Source organism: Procambarus clarkii, chromosome 59 (genome assembly GCF_040958095.1).
Source record: "Procambarus clarkii isolate CNS0578487 chromosome 59, FALCON_Pclarkii_2.0, whole genome shotgun sequence".
NCBI lineage: Eukaryota > Metazoa > Arthropoda > Malacostraca > Decapoda > Cambaridae > Procambarus > Procambarus clarkii.
Genome location: NC_091208.1, coordinates 23,266,860 through 23,283,919, shown reverse-complemented (window position 1 = coordinate 23,283,919; position 17,060 = coordinate 23,266,860). Strand labels below are relative to the sequence as shown.

The window sequence follows — 17,060 nt, the reverse complement described above, 5'->3', positions numbered from 1 at the left end:
GTCACTCTACGGGATACACTGGTAAACAACCAAGTGTGCCTTGCCCTGTGCCCCCAGCACCACAAAAAAAAAATCATACTCTTGGGGCAGTGATACACCAAGGTACCACTGTACACTGTAGTAGTTACTTATTTATTTGTATACAAGAAGGCACGATGGATTTGACAGAGTACATAACACTGGTGTCCTTACATTCTTGTAAAGCCACTAACATGCATAGCATTTCCAGCAGTATATAAACTGTTAGTTCAGCACAGGGTAAGCATCATGTTAGGTTTAAAATTTACCATTTACAAATACAGTGTACCTGAAGTCTACTTAGTTCTGGAGCAGGCACATATTCAGGAAAGAAAACTTCTCACAATTTCATACTTTTTATAAAGAGTAGCCAATAATAGTACACTGGAACCTCGACTTACAAATGCCCCTACTTACGAATTTTTTGAGTTACGACCTCAATTTCGTTGGAAAATTTGACTCTACTTATGACCTTGGCCTCGAGTTGGGAGTTTGCTGACACAATTATAGGTCGACCAAGCGTGTGGTTCTTGGTGGCATGGGTGACCGTGCTTCAGTTTACCAGTGTCACCCGCTTAGTGACTATCACACTTGAATATTGTATTTGGGAGGACAACAGGATGGATGGTGGGGATACTGGATGGATGGCGGCCTGATAGCCGAGTGGACAGCGCTTGAGACTCGTAGTCTTATGGTTTCAGGTTCGATTCATGGTGGAGGCAGAAACAAATGGGCATAGTTTCTTTCACCCTGATGCTCCTGTTCACCTAGCAGTAAATAGGTACCTGGGAGTTAAACAGCTGCTACGGGCCGCTTCATGGGGGTGTGTAATAAAAAAAAGAGGCCTGGTCAAGGACCAGGCTGCAGGGACACTAAGCCCCGAAATCATCTCAAGATAACCTCAAGATGTATGGTGAGGGGACTAGATTGATGGATGGATGGATGGGGGACCGGATGGATGGCAGGTGAGTGGGACAGGGATGCTGGTGAGTGGTTGAGGGAAAAGAAAATCTTTTAGAAACACCAGCCCTAGAATCATGTAAGGAAAGGACATGTGGAGGGCGAGTGGGTGGGCAGGTGGAACAGAACAAGTGGATGGCAGATGGTACACTAAGGAGGTGAGTGGCAGGGCAGGCACAGAGAGAGCGGGTGGATAGCAGGGCGGTCAGGAGATGGTGGGTGGGTAGATGAGCAGCATGACGGGTGGTCAGAGTGGGTGGGTGGTAGCAGTAGGCGGTGGCACGAGTGAACCAGCTTCCGGTTAGGACTAACATGGGAGCTGGTCACCCTCGGTCCCTCCCCAAGACCCGCCCCCTTCCCCCCAAACTGGCCCTCCCTGCTACCTCCATCTTCTCATCGAGTGGCAGCCGCCTTCCAGGTAAGTCTCTCTTCCTAGGTAGGTAGTTCCGGGGAGCCGAAGGGGCTCTCCACAGAAAAAGCAGCATTGAATGTAATGAAATGCCATTTTCTGTCCGAGACCCGGAAGCTCCCCAGCACCCCTCCCTCCGGTCGACGGTTTTTCATGTTTTTTTTTTTATATAAGGCCTCTGAATTGAGGTTGGATAGCCAGTGCAAAGGGTCTGGGGCTCCCCCTTCCTGGAAGGGGAAAGCTGCGCAAACAGCAGCGCGGTGGCTATGGTGACAGCAACAGTGCAAAGAAGCAAACACAACATGGTCTAATATACACACATCAGCCCAGTATAACTTCAGGGGAGCCAAAAGGGCTCTCCACAGAAAACATCTTTTTGGTCCACTTCACTGTTTTACATACACACTCGACAGCACCCACCATCATGTCACAGGTATCAACCAAATGCATGTTTGTTATATTCCATAATACAATCTGGTTTATATATGGTTTGTTTCATTGTTCACCTTGCCACTGTTCACCATTGTACCAGTGTGAACGGTTGTCAACATGTTCACTTCTCGCCTGTCTTTCCACTGCACAGTGTATTTGATCAGTTTTTCTTACCTGGCAGTCACCTACTGCAATATTATTGTCAGTCGCAGGCATTTCTTCTTCTTGCCTTTATTGTGCCACACACTCCAGTTCTATTTTCAAGCAAGAACCTAGATAGCAAGGGACTTGTATAATAGTTATCCGTGTATAAACTGTGGCCTTTGTTCAGCCATGGTGCCATCAGTCTACCTGAGAAACCATGTTGGTCATTACCGGGAATGTCTACATTGGTAGCAGAATACATTATCGTGATTAACACAATTCCTGCTTTACAGTCACAGAGTACAAAGAATTTCAATACAAATCTGTGGCATTTGGAGGGAATATATTACTTGAAGACGACAACATCCTTTGAAAAGCACAAGAGATTCATCAATCACCAGCTTCTGAGCTGGCACGTAGAAATCTCTAAACTTTCCAACGAGTTCATTCAGAATGTGCCTCACCCTCCAAGGTCTATCGTCCTCTGTCCGGTCTTCATTACTTGCAAAATGAGGAGTATCACAAACCTGTCTCGACACATATTTCCCGAACAAAGGTGTAGGAACACAATGGTCTTTGTTCCAATAATCAGTGATGACGTGTTTTCCACAATGTTTCATCAACATACATAGTGCCAGAAATGTGGTGCCAGAAATGGCGCGGGTTTGATTCCCGCACCAGGCAGAAACAAATGGGCAAAGTTTCTTTCACCCTGAATGCCCCTGTTACCTAGCAGTAAATAGGTACCTGGGAGTTAGTCAGCTGTCACAAGCTGCTTCCTGGGGGGAGGGTGGGTGTGTGTGTGTGTGTGTGTGTGTGTGTGTGTGTGTGTGTGTGTGTGTGTGTGTGTGTGTGTGTGTGTGTGTGTGTGTGTGTGTGCGTGTGGAAAAAAAAATAGTAGTTAGTAAACAGTCGATTGACAGTTGAGAGGCGGGCCGAAAGAGCAAAGCTCAACCCCCACAAACACAACTAGGTGAACAACTAGGTGAATACAGCATGAGCTAACAACAGTGCTGTTCAGTTTGTAACAACAGCATCGCTTAAAAATGTCAAAATATATATGTAACTGGTATTATTTAGCATGATAGTATTACAGAAGAGCCTGACTAATAAAGACTGTGTACAATGTTCAGATATCAGTGAATCAGTGCTGTTCAAGATGTTCACAGCACACTGCCATTATTTCGTCCATCTAAGAATCTTGAAACGACTTCATGTTCCTTTACAAAATAAACTTGTGGAAAATTATTCATTTACAGGATTTAGTGACCAGGATTCTGATAATAGCAGGATTGTGGTGAGAATTAGCGATGTGCGTAGTATGGTGGCAGGAGTAATCTTGGCGAGGAAGGAGGGAGGGAAGATTTTGCATTGTCTCTTAGTGTCATCTGCTGGCTGCTGTATGACTTGTCATGCAGTGTATAGTGGCTACTATGCTGTTTGGACACCATACCAGCTTAGTTGGGTAGTTATGGTGAATAAAATGTGTAGATACTATATATAACATGTAAATAGTGTAATAAAACCACAAACAATGTTATGGGGAGGAGTAATGTTGGTGAGTTAGGTGTTGGAGGGAGGGAGGGTTGACTGGGTGTGCAGCCCACTTTTGTTTTTTGGGCTCACCATACCAAGTTAGTGGTTTATTATGGTGAACACATATGTAAGATAGGTATATACAATGTGTGTATATATATAGTGTAATAACAGCAAACACTGTTTGATTGTAGAATACAATATGTCACATATGAGCTCTATAATTTTGAGCATATAGATGTTCCACACATTGTACTATATAAATTAAAAAAATTACACTTTTGAATAATATTACAGCAGAAAAAAAAAAAGATGAAATGAATGAGAAACATCAAAATAATTGTGGAAACATTATATTCGCTGCAACTGCTGCCCCACGGGATGGTGGGGCCTAGTGACCCCAAGCACTCCATCGCTCAGAGCCCATAACTTGCTCAACTTTTCAGCTCCATCACTGCTAAAGTACGTCACATACAATATTTTTGTCTAGTTTTCCCTGTGATCAGAGACTCCATTTTCACAATACTGTACTGTATAAGAGAAAGTAATTTTCTTTGAAACAATTTATTTTTGGCACACCACAGGGGTGTCATATTTCAATGCAGAGCAGTGCAGTGGTTAAGAGGTCAATCCTCAGTAGAAGAGTTTATTACACAACTTCACTATTTCCATACGTTCTCCCAGGGGGATAGAAAATTTTTATCATATTACCTGCTAAAGGATATTCTATATAGTACAAGAATCCCCCCCCCCCCACAAAACACATACCTCAATATCAACTTCCTGAGAGCCATGAAATACACATTTTACAAGATTTGGTTGGAGTGTGATTTTGTAATGAGTGGGCTTAATATTCTCAGGGAGGCGTTCAAATGGCTTCGGCTCTGGCATTTTGGTGGCGGTGGTGGTGGCAACGAGCAATAATCTGAAAAGTGCATATTATGAGTGATGAATAACCAATATATTTACACAGTAGTTTAGCTATCAAAATGTCAAGTATCAGTCAAGATAACATTACCTATACTAAAAGGTATGCAGGCATATACAGTAGATATTGGAATGCTCAGAGCCCAATTTCAGTGTATGGTTCAAAGCACATTAAATGATAAAAACAAAACCAGAGTTAAATATAATGAAACATCATTTTATGGGCGAATCCTGGAGGCTCCCTGAAGCTATCCAAACTGACATGTGCCATATTAGTTTGGTGTCAATCACGGGAGTTCTGTATGTCTACCGGAGACCAAAGCCAGAACCTGGTCCACTATGAGGCGCAGGGAGCAATGGCAATTATGAGCACATTACATTTAGAGTATGTCATGTCTGCCAGCAACCGAGGAGGGCACCCAGAAAAATAGACGAAACAATACAAACCCCAACTGGTAAAGATTGCAACCTATGTCTGAACAGAGCCAAAGAACTCCCCCCAAAAGAGAAACACACAAGCAAATTGGCATCCCACTAGTGTGCCCGCTTATTAGCGCCCCACCACTAGTTACAGCAAGGTAACACCGGCCCGATCTGCTGAAAGAGGTAGAGCTGTGGAAAGACTCCAAGAGAAGTACCCTCCCATAATATGATTCAAGCCGAGCCAGAACCCAAAGCAACAGCTGGACTTGGGAAAGAAGGTACAGGACCCCCACCTTGACCAGTCCGGCCAGAAAGCATCTACCGCGAAGACCTCGCAGTCTAGAAAAAGATGCCACCTATAATGGGAGATGCGGAGACTAAGCCGTCGTGAAGAGATCCACCACTGGGCGCCTGTACATCTGACAAAGTCAAAGGAAGGCGGCGGCGTCAACTGTCAATTCCATGTAAAGGGGAATGGAGCGTGACAGGCCAACTGTAAGGACGTTGGATAACCCCCCCCCCCGAATATGAACGGTGCGGAGAGCTAAACCCAGAGAACTTGGCAGAAGAGCTACACAAAGCTACAAGCCCCAAAGAACTATGGACCACAGAGACCCCCATCTCCCCCAATTGAGACAATGAACTACAGGGGTGCAGTCCGAATGGAGCCGGATCATAGTGCCTCGAGGAAGCCCAATCCACCACAAAGCCAGTCACAGAGCCACAAACTCCTGCACCATGCTGCGAGCCCAAATAAAGGACAGAGCCCATCGAATCTGGCCAGCCTAGCGAGCGCTGGGCACAAAGCCCCAGCCGATAGACAAGGCGTCCATGAACGCATCGAGCGTGGGAAGACACCATGGCACTGAACCCAAAAAAAACCAAAGAGGAAGCCGGTGACTCGGCAACTGACTTAAAGACACCGGGGTGCGAACCCAGCAGTCACGAAAGAGGTGAAAGGGATTGCCCCGAAGATACCAGAACAGCCTCCAAAGTCAAACCTTGCCCAGTGGGTAAACCAGCAAGTCAAAGTTCAGGCTCCCGCCAACTGCTCGAGCAACCGCCTAGTGACCCAGGTCCCCCTCAAAAACGGCTGACGGCGGGACTGCAACCGGAGCAATGCATAAACCAACCCATAAAAGGCTGTTAACAAAGTTGGAGCAACAGGCAAGAGTAAAAGGGAAGGTGCTCCAGTGGATAAGGGAGTACTGTACAGTACTTAAGCAACAGGAAACAGCGAGTAACGGTGAGGGGGGAGACAGAGTGGCGAGATGTCACCAGAGGAGTCCCACAGGGCTCAGTACTTGGACCCATCCTGTTTCTAATACATATAAACGATCTTCCGGAGGGTATAGACTCGTTCCTCTCAATGTTTGCTGATGATGCAAAAATTATGAGAAGAATCAAGACGGATGAAGATAGACAGAGACTACAGGATGACCTGGACAAACTGGAGGAATGGTCTAGAAAATGACTGCTAAAGTTCAACTCGGTTAAGTGTAAGGTAATGAAATTAGGCGAAGGGAGCAGGAGGCTGAACACAAGGTGAAAAGGTGAAAGGGAGGTGAAATCCTGCAAGTCAAAAAGAGAGAGAGATCTGGGGATTGATATCGCACCGAACCTGTCCCCAGAGCCTCTGTTACGGACTCATCGCCCTTGTCGGGGGGTAGAGTGGCAGTTCCAGCACCATCTAAGAGTCCGCACCCAAACTCCCGGGGAATAGTACGTAATGTGGACAATGCCATCTGGTGGTGGTTATCTAGTACTTGCAAATGGCTAAAGATTCCTGCCTTGGTCAAGCCAGAGGGGTTGTTGTGAGTGACCTCTGGTGAGGTGGCGAATCAAGACCAGCGCCACCTAGTGTGTGCTACAGAGCACAATGTCAACTCCCCAGTGGGTTAGTGGTATTTCCTAGTTTTGCCAGTACTGGCTAGGTCATTGATGACTTTGTGTGTCCACAGAGGTGACGCCTGGGGGGCAGCGGTACTGCAGACGGCAGTTCATCTTGGGCAGTCCAGTCTCCCTACATGGTCCTGGAAACGATCAAGTAAGCCACTGCCGATGAAGCAGTGTGGTAGCTGCTAGTGCTTTAGTGTTGAAAAGATTGGCGTACCTTTGGGACTAGCTTAGGGAAGAGACTGACGAAAGGGAGGTGCCTGTTAAGTAGTGCTGCTAGCTGGTCGCTAGAGACTGCTGCCAGGGGATCACGACCCCTGTATTGTGATCCCGCTCAGCGTGTGGCTGAGGTACTCTGCCAGCGAGTAGCTGGAGAGTGGTCGTTGGGGTACAGGCACTTCATGACACTGTCAGTGGGCTGGCCCAGGTGAACTCGCCGGTGTTCTTCCCAGTAAGGTTGGATACACTACTGGGCAGTGAAGAACTACTGGGGATTGATGAACTCTGCACGTGAGCACGTTTGATATCCTGAGCGAAAGGATTGTACATAGGTGTAGAAATAGCCTATCTGTTCTTTATATATTATTTATGGTGACGGTGTACATATATATATATACTTAACGGTGGTGGAAAGATATTTAATACATTGACGGAAGGAACAGTGTTTTGTTCATTCCCTCCTTTTTTTATGTACTACATAGCCACTTTCTTGAAAGCGTACTACCGACTTGGGGTCGGCCACTATCATTTTGGTTCTACCATCAAAGAACCCAGTTGCGACCCATAGTCACATCAAAAGGATATCATCAGCGGCATATGCTAGACTAGCCAACATAAGAACTGCCTTTAGAAACTTGTGTAAGGAATTGTTCAGGATCCTGTTTACCACTTATGTCAGACCAATCCTGGAATATGCAGCTCCAGCCTGGAGTCCATACCTAGTTAAATACAAGACAAAGTTAAAGAAGATTCAGCGGTATGCCATCAGGCTCGTCCCGGAACTGAGAGGTATGAGCTACGAGGAAAGGCTAAAGGAGCTGAACCTCACATCCCTGGAAAACAGAAGAGTAAGGGGAGACATGATAACCATTTACAAAATTCTCAGGGGAATTAACAGGGTGGACAAAGACAAACTCTCCAGCACAGGTGGAACACGAACAAGGGGACACAGGTGGAAACTTAGTACCCACATGAGCCACAGAGACATTAGAAAGAATTTTTTCAGTGTCAGAGTGGTTAATAAATGGAATGCATTAGGAAGTGATGTGGTGGAGGCTGACTCCATACACAGTTTCAAATGTAGATATGATAAGAGCCCAATAGGCTCAGGAACCTGTACACCAGTTGATTGACAGTTGAGAGGCGGGACCAAAGAGCCAGAGCTCAACCCCCGCAAGCACAATTATGTGAGGACAGGAGAGAGAGAGACGGACCCAGTCTGTGAACCCCCACATAAGGCCCAGCCTTGTGCTTGTTATTTACACAAGGCTTGTTATTTACATATAATTATAGTCAACGTAAATTCCTAATTATGTAAAAAAAACTGAATGCAAGAAAGTAGTGGAAAGAGACTTACAGAAGTGTTGTGAGCAGGTGTGTTGAGGAGGCAAACGTCATGGTGGTGGAGTGTGACACTTGTCCTCACTGTCAGTGCTCCTCGACGCTGCTCCTCCAACACTGACCACTTCCCCCGCCCCTCACACCCGACCTTACCTCCCTCACCAGTACCAACAACCCACCAGTAAACCTTCTTTTACAGCGGAAATATGACTTACATTACACACAGGTCGCCGGCAACACTCCTGAGATAGCAGTAACAAGTAGTGATGCTGGCTCTCGATATTTACTTGCCATGCAGACGCTACTCACCAATCACGTCACAGTTTTGTATGAAGCTGCATTGCCATTGGTGGAGACTGAACAGTTACGACTCGTCGACTGACTCTCAGCGAGTCGCTGTTAAATGACACACCAGAATCGTGGACACAACTTACCTAAATTAAAATATCAAGGCCAGAACTAGCTAATTGTTGTTAATTACTGTAAGACAGTCAGAAATAATAACGATTATGTGATGATTTATTTAGCCCCACTTAAATGTTAATACTGTCTTCATGTTCACTAAAAAATTTGGTTATAATATGGTCCCGTAGTGCAATTGCCGGTTCATAACTATGTACTCACCTAGTTATGTTTGCGGGGGTTGAGCTCTGGCTCTTTGGTCCCGCCTCTCAACCGTCAATCAACAGGTGTACAGATTCCTGAGCCTATTGGGCTCTATCATATCTACATTTGAAACTGTGTATGGAGTCAGCCTCCACCACATCACTTCCTAATACATTCCATTTGTCAACCACTCTGACACTAAAAAAAGTTCTTTCTAATATCTCTGTGGCTCATTTGGGCACTCAGTTTCCACCTGTGTCCCCTTGTGCGTGTGCCCCCTTGTGTTAAATAGCCTGTCTTTATCTACCCTATCAATTCCCTTCAGAATCTTGAATGTGGTGATCATGTCCCCCCTAACTCTTCTGTCTTCCAGCGAAGTGAGGTTAAATTCCCGTAGTCTCTCCTCGTAGCTCATACCTCTCAGCTCGGCTACTAGTCTGGTGGCAAACCTTTGAACCTTTTCCAGTTTAGTCTTATTCTTGACTAGATATGGACTCCATGCTGAGGCTGCATACTCCAGGATTGGCCTGACATATGTAGTATACAAAGTTCTGAATGATTCTTTACACAAGTTTCTGAATGCCGTTCGTATGTTGGCCAGCCTGGCATATGCCGCTGATGTTATCCTCTTGATATGTGCTGCGGGAGACAGGGATATCTGGCGTGATATTAACCCCCAAGTCTTTTTCTTTCTCCGACTCCTGAAGAATTTCATCTCCCAGATGATACCGTGTATCTGGCCTCCTGCTCCCTACACCTATCTTCATTACATTACATATGGTTGGGTTAAACTCTAACAACCATTTGTTCGACCATTCCTTCAGCTTGTCTAGGTCTTCTTGAAGCCTCAAGCAGTCCTCTTCTGTTTTAATCCTTCTCATAATTTTAGCATCGTTCGCAAACATTGAGAGAAATGAATCGATACCCTCCGGGAGATCATTTACATACATCAGAAACAAGATAGGACCGAGTACAGAGCCCTGTGGGACTCCACTGGTGACTTCACGCCACTCTGAGGTCTCGCCCCTCACCGTAACTCTCTGCTTCCTATTGCTTAGGTACTCCCTTATCCACTGGAGCACCTTACCAGCTACACCTGCCTGTCTCTCCAGCTTATGTACCAGCCTCTTATGCGGTACTGTGTCAAAGGCTTTCCGACAATCCAAGAAAATGCAGTCCACCCAGCCCTCTCTTTCTTGCTTAATCTTTGTCACCTGATCGTAGAATTCTATCAAGCCTGTAAGGCAAGATTTACCCTCCCTGAACCCATGTTGGCAATTTGTCACGAAGTCCCTTCTCTCCAGATATGTTACCAGGTTTTTTCTCACGATCTTCTCCATCACCTTGCATGGTATACAAGTCAAGGACACTGGCCTGTAGTTCAGTGCCTCTTGCCTATCACCCTTTTTGTATATTTGGACCACATTCACCGTCTTCCATATTTCTGGTAGGTCTCCCGTGACTTACTATACACTATGGAGAGTGGCAAGCAAAGTGCCTCTGCACACTCTTTCAGTATCCATGGTGAGATCCCGTCTGGACCAACAGCCTTTCTAACATCCAGATCCAGCAGGTCTCTTGACCTCCTCTCTCGTAATTTCGAACTCTTCCAAGGCCGCCTGGTATACCTCCCTTTCTCCTAGCACAGTGACCTCACCTTGTTCTATTGTGAAGACCTCCTGGAACCTCTTGTTGAGTTCTTCACACACCTCTGTCATTCTCTGTATACCTGTCCTCGCCTGTTCTAAGTTTCAATACCTGTTCTTTCACTGTTGTTTTCCTTCTGATGTGACTGTGGAGTAGCTTTGGTTCGGTCTTGGCTTTGTTTGCTATATCATTTTCAAAACTTTTCTCTGCTTCTCTTCTCACTCTGACGTACTCAGAGTAAGTTTACGTGTACGTATGCAAACTGTAGGTAGTAATTAAGTGATTGTAATCTATCCACCGCTGCCCACTGGATGGGGGGCGATGTGCAGTACAAACATACAAATTGTGACACTAGCTCTCCACATATGTCAGTTGCTTAATTTAGAAATTGTACTTGTGGTCGATCTCGAACCCATTGTTGATGTGACGACTAAAGTTTTGTCAATGTTAAGGGTGAGTTTGTTGGCAGTTAGCCAAAGATGGACTTTATTTAGCTCAGTATTTACTGTGGCATTTAGAGCAAGGGGGTTAGGACTGGAGTAAATGAAGGTTGTGTCGTCAGCAAATAGAATGGGTTTGAGGTGTTGGGAGGCATTTGGAAGGTCATTAATGTAGATGAGAAAGAGGAGAGGGCCAAGTATGCTGCCCTGAGGAACACCAATGTTGATGGGTAGGGTGGGAGAAATTGAATTATTCACAGAAACATACTGGAGCCTGTCAGTAAGGTAAGATTTGAGGTATTGCAGGGAGTGTCCTCTGACTCCATAATGATGTAATTTAAGAAGAAGGTTTTGGTGGTTGACAGTGTCAAAAGCCTTACGCAGGTCCACAAATAACCCAACAGGGAACTCATTTTTATCAAGAGCTGCATGAATCAAGTTAATCATACTAATAAGTGCATCGTTAGTGCTTTTTTTGGGTCTGAAGCCATATTGACAACAGCTAAGTATATTGTGTTTGGCTAGATAAGAGTAAAGCTGCTTGTAGATTAGTTTTTCAAATATTTTTGACAAGTTAGGCAGGATTGATATAGGTCTGTAGTTGTTAACATCTGTGAGATCACCACATTTGTGGACAGGAGTTACTCTCGCTTTTTTTTTTAGAATATCTGGAAAGGTTTGGAGTTCAAGTGACTTGTTGAAGAGCAATGCAATAGCAGGGGCTAAAGATCTGAAGGCTTTTTTGTAAATTAAAGTTGGTATCTCCTCAAGGGCACTAGACTTGGTTTTAAGGGAAAGGATTATCTCATTAACGTCAGTGGAATTAGTAGGCTTTAGGTACAGAGACTGTGGATAGTTACCTGTAAGATAGTCCTTAACATCAGTACTGGAAGATGGAATATCATTTGCAAGGGATGACCCAATGGAAGAGAAGAACCTATTGAACTCAATAGCAGAATCAGAGGCTGAAAGCTGACCATCGTTATTGGACAGAAGTGTTGGTTTGTTAATTAAAATCTTCTTTGATCCCAATATTTGTGAAATTGTGCTTCAAGTTTTTTTTAATGTTGCTCTTTATTTGGGTAAATTTATCTTCGTAGTATTTAGTTTTGGCTCGTCTAATTATTTTAGATAGCTATAACGAGTAATTCTTTGAGACTTCTTTGGAGACGGTTCCTAACCTATACTTCTTCTCAAGGTCATGTTTTTTATTAATGGATTTAAGTATTCCCTTTGTAAGCCATTTTACTATTTTAAACATTGCTGTTTGTTGACCAAATTGTATATTTGCTATTTTTCTGCCATGTTCCCCCCCTCCTTTTTTTTTATTTTTCAACACAATTTATACTTTAATCTCAATTAGTATTAAGTTTTAGTCTCAGTGTTTTTCCTGCCCAAAACATTTTGCATAATAGTGGCTTTAGGCATTGTATGTACTAGCTCTATAAATCCATCAATGATTGTATCTTACCTTGTATGTATGTACTTTACCTGAATAAACATTTGATTTTATTTGATTTGATAGTATTTTGTCCTCGTAGCAGGACCAAACAAGGCGTGGTACGTATAAGTACAGGAGGGAATCGTGTGAGTACGGCCGTGGCGAGGTCAGTGTTGAGAACCCCCAGAGAGGGGGTAGCAGGAGCAGTAGTCATAATGAAAGACTGAGCCGAGCCAGGGAACGAGGTGCATGGTCACCACTGGGGGCTTGGGGCTCGACCCTATCACAGAGGAGGGATGGGAGCATGGGGGGGGGGGGGAATAGTCTGGTCTGGGCCCAATGTCGCAAATTCTACCGAGCCCGGTCTTCCATCACAATTCAACTTAGGGGTCTGGTCGCCCACCCCATGAGTGTAAGAGAAGTCGTTTCTTTTCCATGTATCATGCATTTTAAGGCTTAGGCTTTTAAGGCTTTAAGGCTTAACAATCCCTGGCTTACAAAGGGAATACTTAAATCTATTAATAAAAAACATGACCTTGAGAAGAAGTATAGGTTAGGAATTGTCTCCAAAGAATTCTCAAAGAATTACTCATTATTGCTATCTAAGATAATTAGACGAGCCAAAACTAAATACTACGAAGATAAATTTACCCAAATAAAGAGCAACATTAAACAAACTTGGAGAACAATTTCTCAAATATTGGGATCAAAGAAGTCTTTAAATAACAAACCGACTCTCCTGTCTAATAACGATGGTCAGCTTTCAGCCTCTGATTCTGCTATTGAGTTCAATAGGTTCTTCTCTTCCATTGGTTCATCCCTTGCAAATGATATTCCATCTTCCAGTACTGACATTAAGGACTATCTTACAGGTAACTATCCACAGTCTCTGTACCTAAAGCCTATTAATTCCACTGACGTCAATGAGATAATCCTTTCCCTTAAAACCAAGTCTGGTGCCCTTGAGGAGATACCAACTTTAATTTACAAAAAAGCCTTCAGATCTTTAGCCCCTGCTATTGCTTTGCTCTTCAACAAGTCACTTGAACTCCAAACCTTTCCAGATATTCTAAAAAAAAGCGAGAGTAACGCCTGTCCACAAATGTGGTGATCTCACAGATGTTAACAACTACAGACCTATATCAATCCTGCCAAACTTGTCAAAATTTTTTGAAAAACTGATCTATAAGCAGCTTTACTCATATCTAGCAAAACTCAATATACTTAGCCCTTGCCAATATGGCTTCAGACCCAAAAAAAGCACTAACGATGCACTTATTAGTATGCTTAACTCGATTCATACAGCTCTTGATAAAAATGAGTTCCCTGTTGGGTTATTTGTGGACCTGCGTAAAGCTTTTGATACTGTCAACCACCAAAACCTTCTTCTTAAATTACATCATTATGGAGTCAGAGGACACTCCCTACAATACCTCAAATCCTACCTTACTGACAGGCTCCAGTATGTTTCTGTGAATAATACAATTTCTCCCACCCTACCCATCAACATTGGTGTTCCTCAGGGCAGCATACTTGGCCCTCTCCTCTTTCTCATCTACATTAATGACCTTCCAAATGCCTCCCAACACCTCAAACCAATTCTATTTGCTGACGACACAACCTTCATTTACTCCAGTCCTGATCCCCTTGCTCTAAATGCCACAGTAAATACTGAGCTAAATAAAGTCCATCTGTGGCTAACTGCCAACAAACTCACCCTTAACATTGACAAAACTTTCTATATTCTGTTTGGCAATAAATCCTCTAATCAAATAAATCTCAAAATAAACAATACCCAAATTTGTAACAAATTAGATGGCAAATTCCTTGGCATTCTCATTGACCACAAGCTGAATTTCCAGGGACACATTCTAAACATATCAAAAAAAGTTTCAAAAACTGTGGGCATTCTTTCTAAGATCAGATATTATGTACCACGCCCTGCCCTGGTGACTCTCTATTACTCCCTTATCTATCCATATCTCAACTATGGTATTTGTGCTTGGGGCTCTACTACCCAAAATCACTTACGTCCTCTAATTACTCAACACAAAGCTGCTATTAGGACAATATCCAACTCTGGCCCCAGACATCACTCGGTACCCCTACTCAAATCTCTGAATATGTTAGACATTAAGTCACTGCACATTCTCTCATGTGTATTATACATATATAAAACGCTAAACTATAATGCCAATCCTGATCTCAAAAGCTTCATAGAAGGTTGTAACAGAACCCACGAGCATCACACCAGAAATAAATACAGTTTTGATATTCCTAGAGTACGACTTAATCAAACTAGAAATGCTCTACAAATCAAGGGGCCCAGAATGTGGAATGACCTTCCCAACCATGTTAAAGACTGTACCTCTCTCAACCAGTTTAAGTTAAAAACGAAGCTATACCTAATAAATTCCCTGTAACCTACCTTACCCTTCTATTGTCAACCAATGTCTGTTTTTCTTTAAAGAGCGCTGTTTGTCGACATAATTGTATTTGTGCTGCTTTTTCATCTATGTTTTCATTTCTTGTTTTCATTCTACTCATTATGCTCAATTAGTATTAAGCTTGTCATTTAAGTTTATCATGCCCGAAACGCTTTGCGTAATAGTGGCTTTAGGCATTGTATGTACTAGCTATACCTATAAGTCAAACAATCCTTGTAAATATTTATTGTATGTATGTACCTTACCTAAATAAAATTGTATTGTATTGTATTGTATTGTAATGAGTAGAATGAAAACAAGAAATGAAAACATAGATGAAAAAGCAGCACAAATACAATTATGTCGACAAACAGCGCTCTTTAAAGAAAAACAGACATTGGTTGACAATAGAAGGGTAAGGTAGGTTACAGGGAATTTATTAGGTATAGCTTCGTTTTTAACTTAAACTGGTTGAGAGAGGTACAGTCTTTAACATGGTTGGGAAGGTCATTCCACATTCTGGGCCCCTTGATTTGTAGAGCATTTCTAGTTTGATTAAGTCGTACTCTAGGAATATCAAAACTGTATTTATTTCTGGTGTGATGCTCGTGGGTTCTGTTACAACCTTCTATGAAGCTTTTGAGATCAGGATTGGCATTATAGTTTAGCGTTTTATATATGTATAATACACATGAGAGAATGTGCAGTGACTTAATGTCTAACATATTCAGAGAATTGTTCCCATTATGCTCAATTAGTATTAAGCTTGTCATTTAAGTTTATCATGCCCGAAACGCTTTGCGTAATAGTGGCTTTAGGCATTGTATGTACTAGCTCTACCTATAAGTCAACCAATCTTTTGTAAAAATTTATTGTATGTATGTACCTTACCTAAATAAAATATTATTATTATTATTATTACTAGCTCTACCTATAAGTCAACCAATCTTTGTAAAAATTTATTGTATGTATGTACCTTACCTAAATAAACATGTTATTTATTTATTTATTTATTTTTTTTTTTTTTTAAATTCTGGGGCCTGGAACCAAGGGATACCACCTACCAGGGCAGCCGAGCGCGGGCCAGTGCAGGCAGGGGGGGGGGGGGGTACAACGTACGCAGCGGTGCTCCCTCTTTTTTAACAGGGAAGTCCTACTGCTTTGCCCATTCTCCCACACTGGTGCAAAGACCTCATTCTCCCTTTTGCCCCAGCATGGACACCCAGTCATCCACTTAGGGCAGCCCCTCCAAGGACCCTATATGGTTCCCTACTGCATGTACAACACCTAACGAGGGTCAGGAGAGGTAGGCGAAGGCAACTCTCACCGGTCCTAGAGAGGTGTATGAGAGCCCCACACCACGGAGGGGCGGCAATACGATAGTGTTCTAAGCACCAATCTATTTTTTTTCCCCTGGTTGCCCTCAATGTCCTTCTTTCCTCCCTTCCCTCTGGCATCTTCTCAGTGCTCTATGTCGACGATTTTACCCTCTGCGGTCGAGGCGATGACTTGCCTTTCCTTAACAACTTCAACTTGCGATTGATGCCGTGTCGTCTTGGACCATCAATCATGGCTTCAAGTTCTCTACAACTAAAACGTGTGCTATGACTTACTCGGAAGCAAGTCGTTCTTCGTCCCACATTGTCGCTTTATGGTCATCCCCTTGTGAACAAAGATTCTGCTAAGCTTTTAAGGTTAATCTTTGACACTCGTTTGTCTTTGGTCGCCCCATCTCTCTTACCTCGGAGTTGAATGCTCCAAGGCCCTCTCCTTACTTAAGGGTGTTGTCTCATACTTCTTGCGAAGCAGATAGGCACACACTCCCCTCTCGCACTGTCTAAAATCGATTATGGTTGCCCTGCTTCTCCTTCTCTTCGCCGTCTGGATGCTCTGCACTATACCGGGTTGTGCCTCAGCTGTGGTGCCTTTCGTTCAACTCCTACCCTAAGCCTGTATATGTTGAAACAAGGCGTCCTGCAGGATCGCCATGCACTGTCTTCACTACCTTTCACGGTCCTGAAAACACTCTCACTCTCGCTTATGTCGTACTTTGACCTTTACCGCTCCTGTGGTCCCTGTTCCCCCTTCACCTCTTTCTGTATAGTTGATTCTCAACTATACTTGAACCTACAAGATTCTCTTTCGGTCTGTCTTACCAATATTTCTTCTCGTGTAACGGGGGGTGGAGGAAATAG

The 17,060-nt window shown here is 43.6% G+C and overlaps 1 protein-coding gene and 1 long non-coding RNA gene across 3 annotated transcripts in view; one reads left to right on the top strand and one right to left on the bottom strand.

The window, feature by feature from the left end:
• Positions 1-8,645, bottom strand: part of Psa (puromycin-sensitive aminopeptidase) — a 58,027-nt gene extending 49,382 nt beyond the window's left edge. The window contains exons 1-2 of one of the 2 annotated variants that reach the window (XM_069307034.1): positions 8,521-8,645; positions 4,268-4,424 (exon numbers count right to left, since the gene is read on the bottom strand). In XM_069307034.1, the coding sequence (XP_069163135.1) occupies positions 4,268-4,390 (123 nt within the window). In that variant the 5' untranslated portion in view covers positions 4,391-4,424; positions 8,521-8,645. Of the gene's footprint in view, positions 1-4,267; positions 4,425-8,321 lie in introns of both variants that reach the window. The other variant, XM_069307033.1, reaches the window with a different exon arrangement.
• LOC138353691 (uncharacterized) overlaps positions 1-17,060 on the top strand; it is a 236,081-nt gene that overhangs the window by 188,406 nt on the left and 30,615 nt on the right. The gene's annotated exons all lie outside the window — the stretch shown is intronic.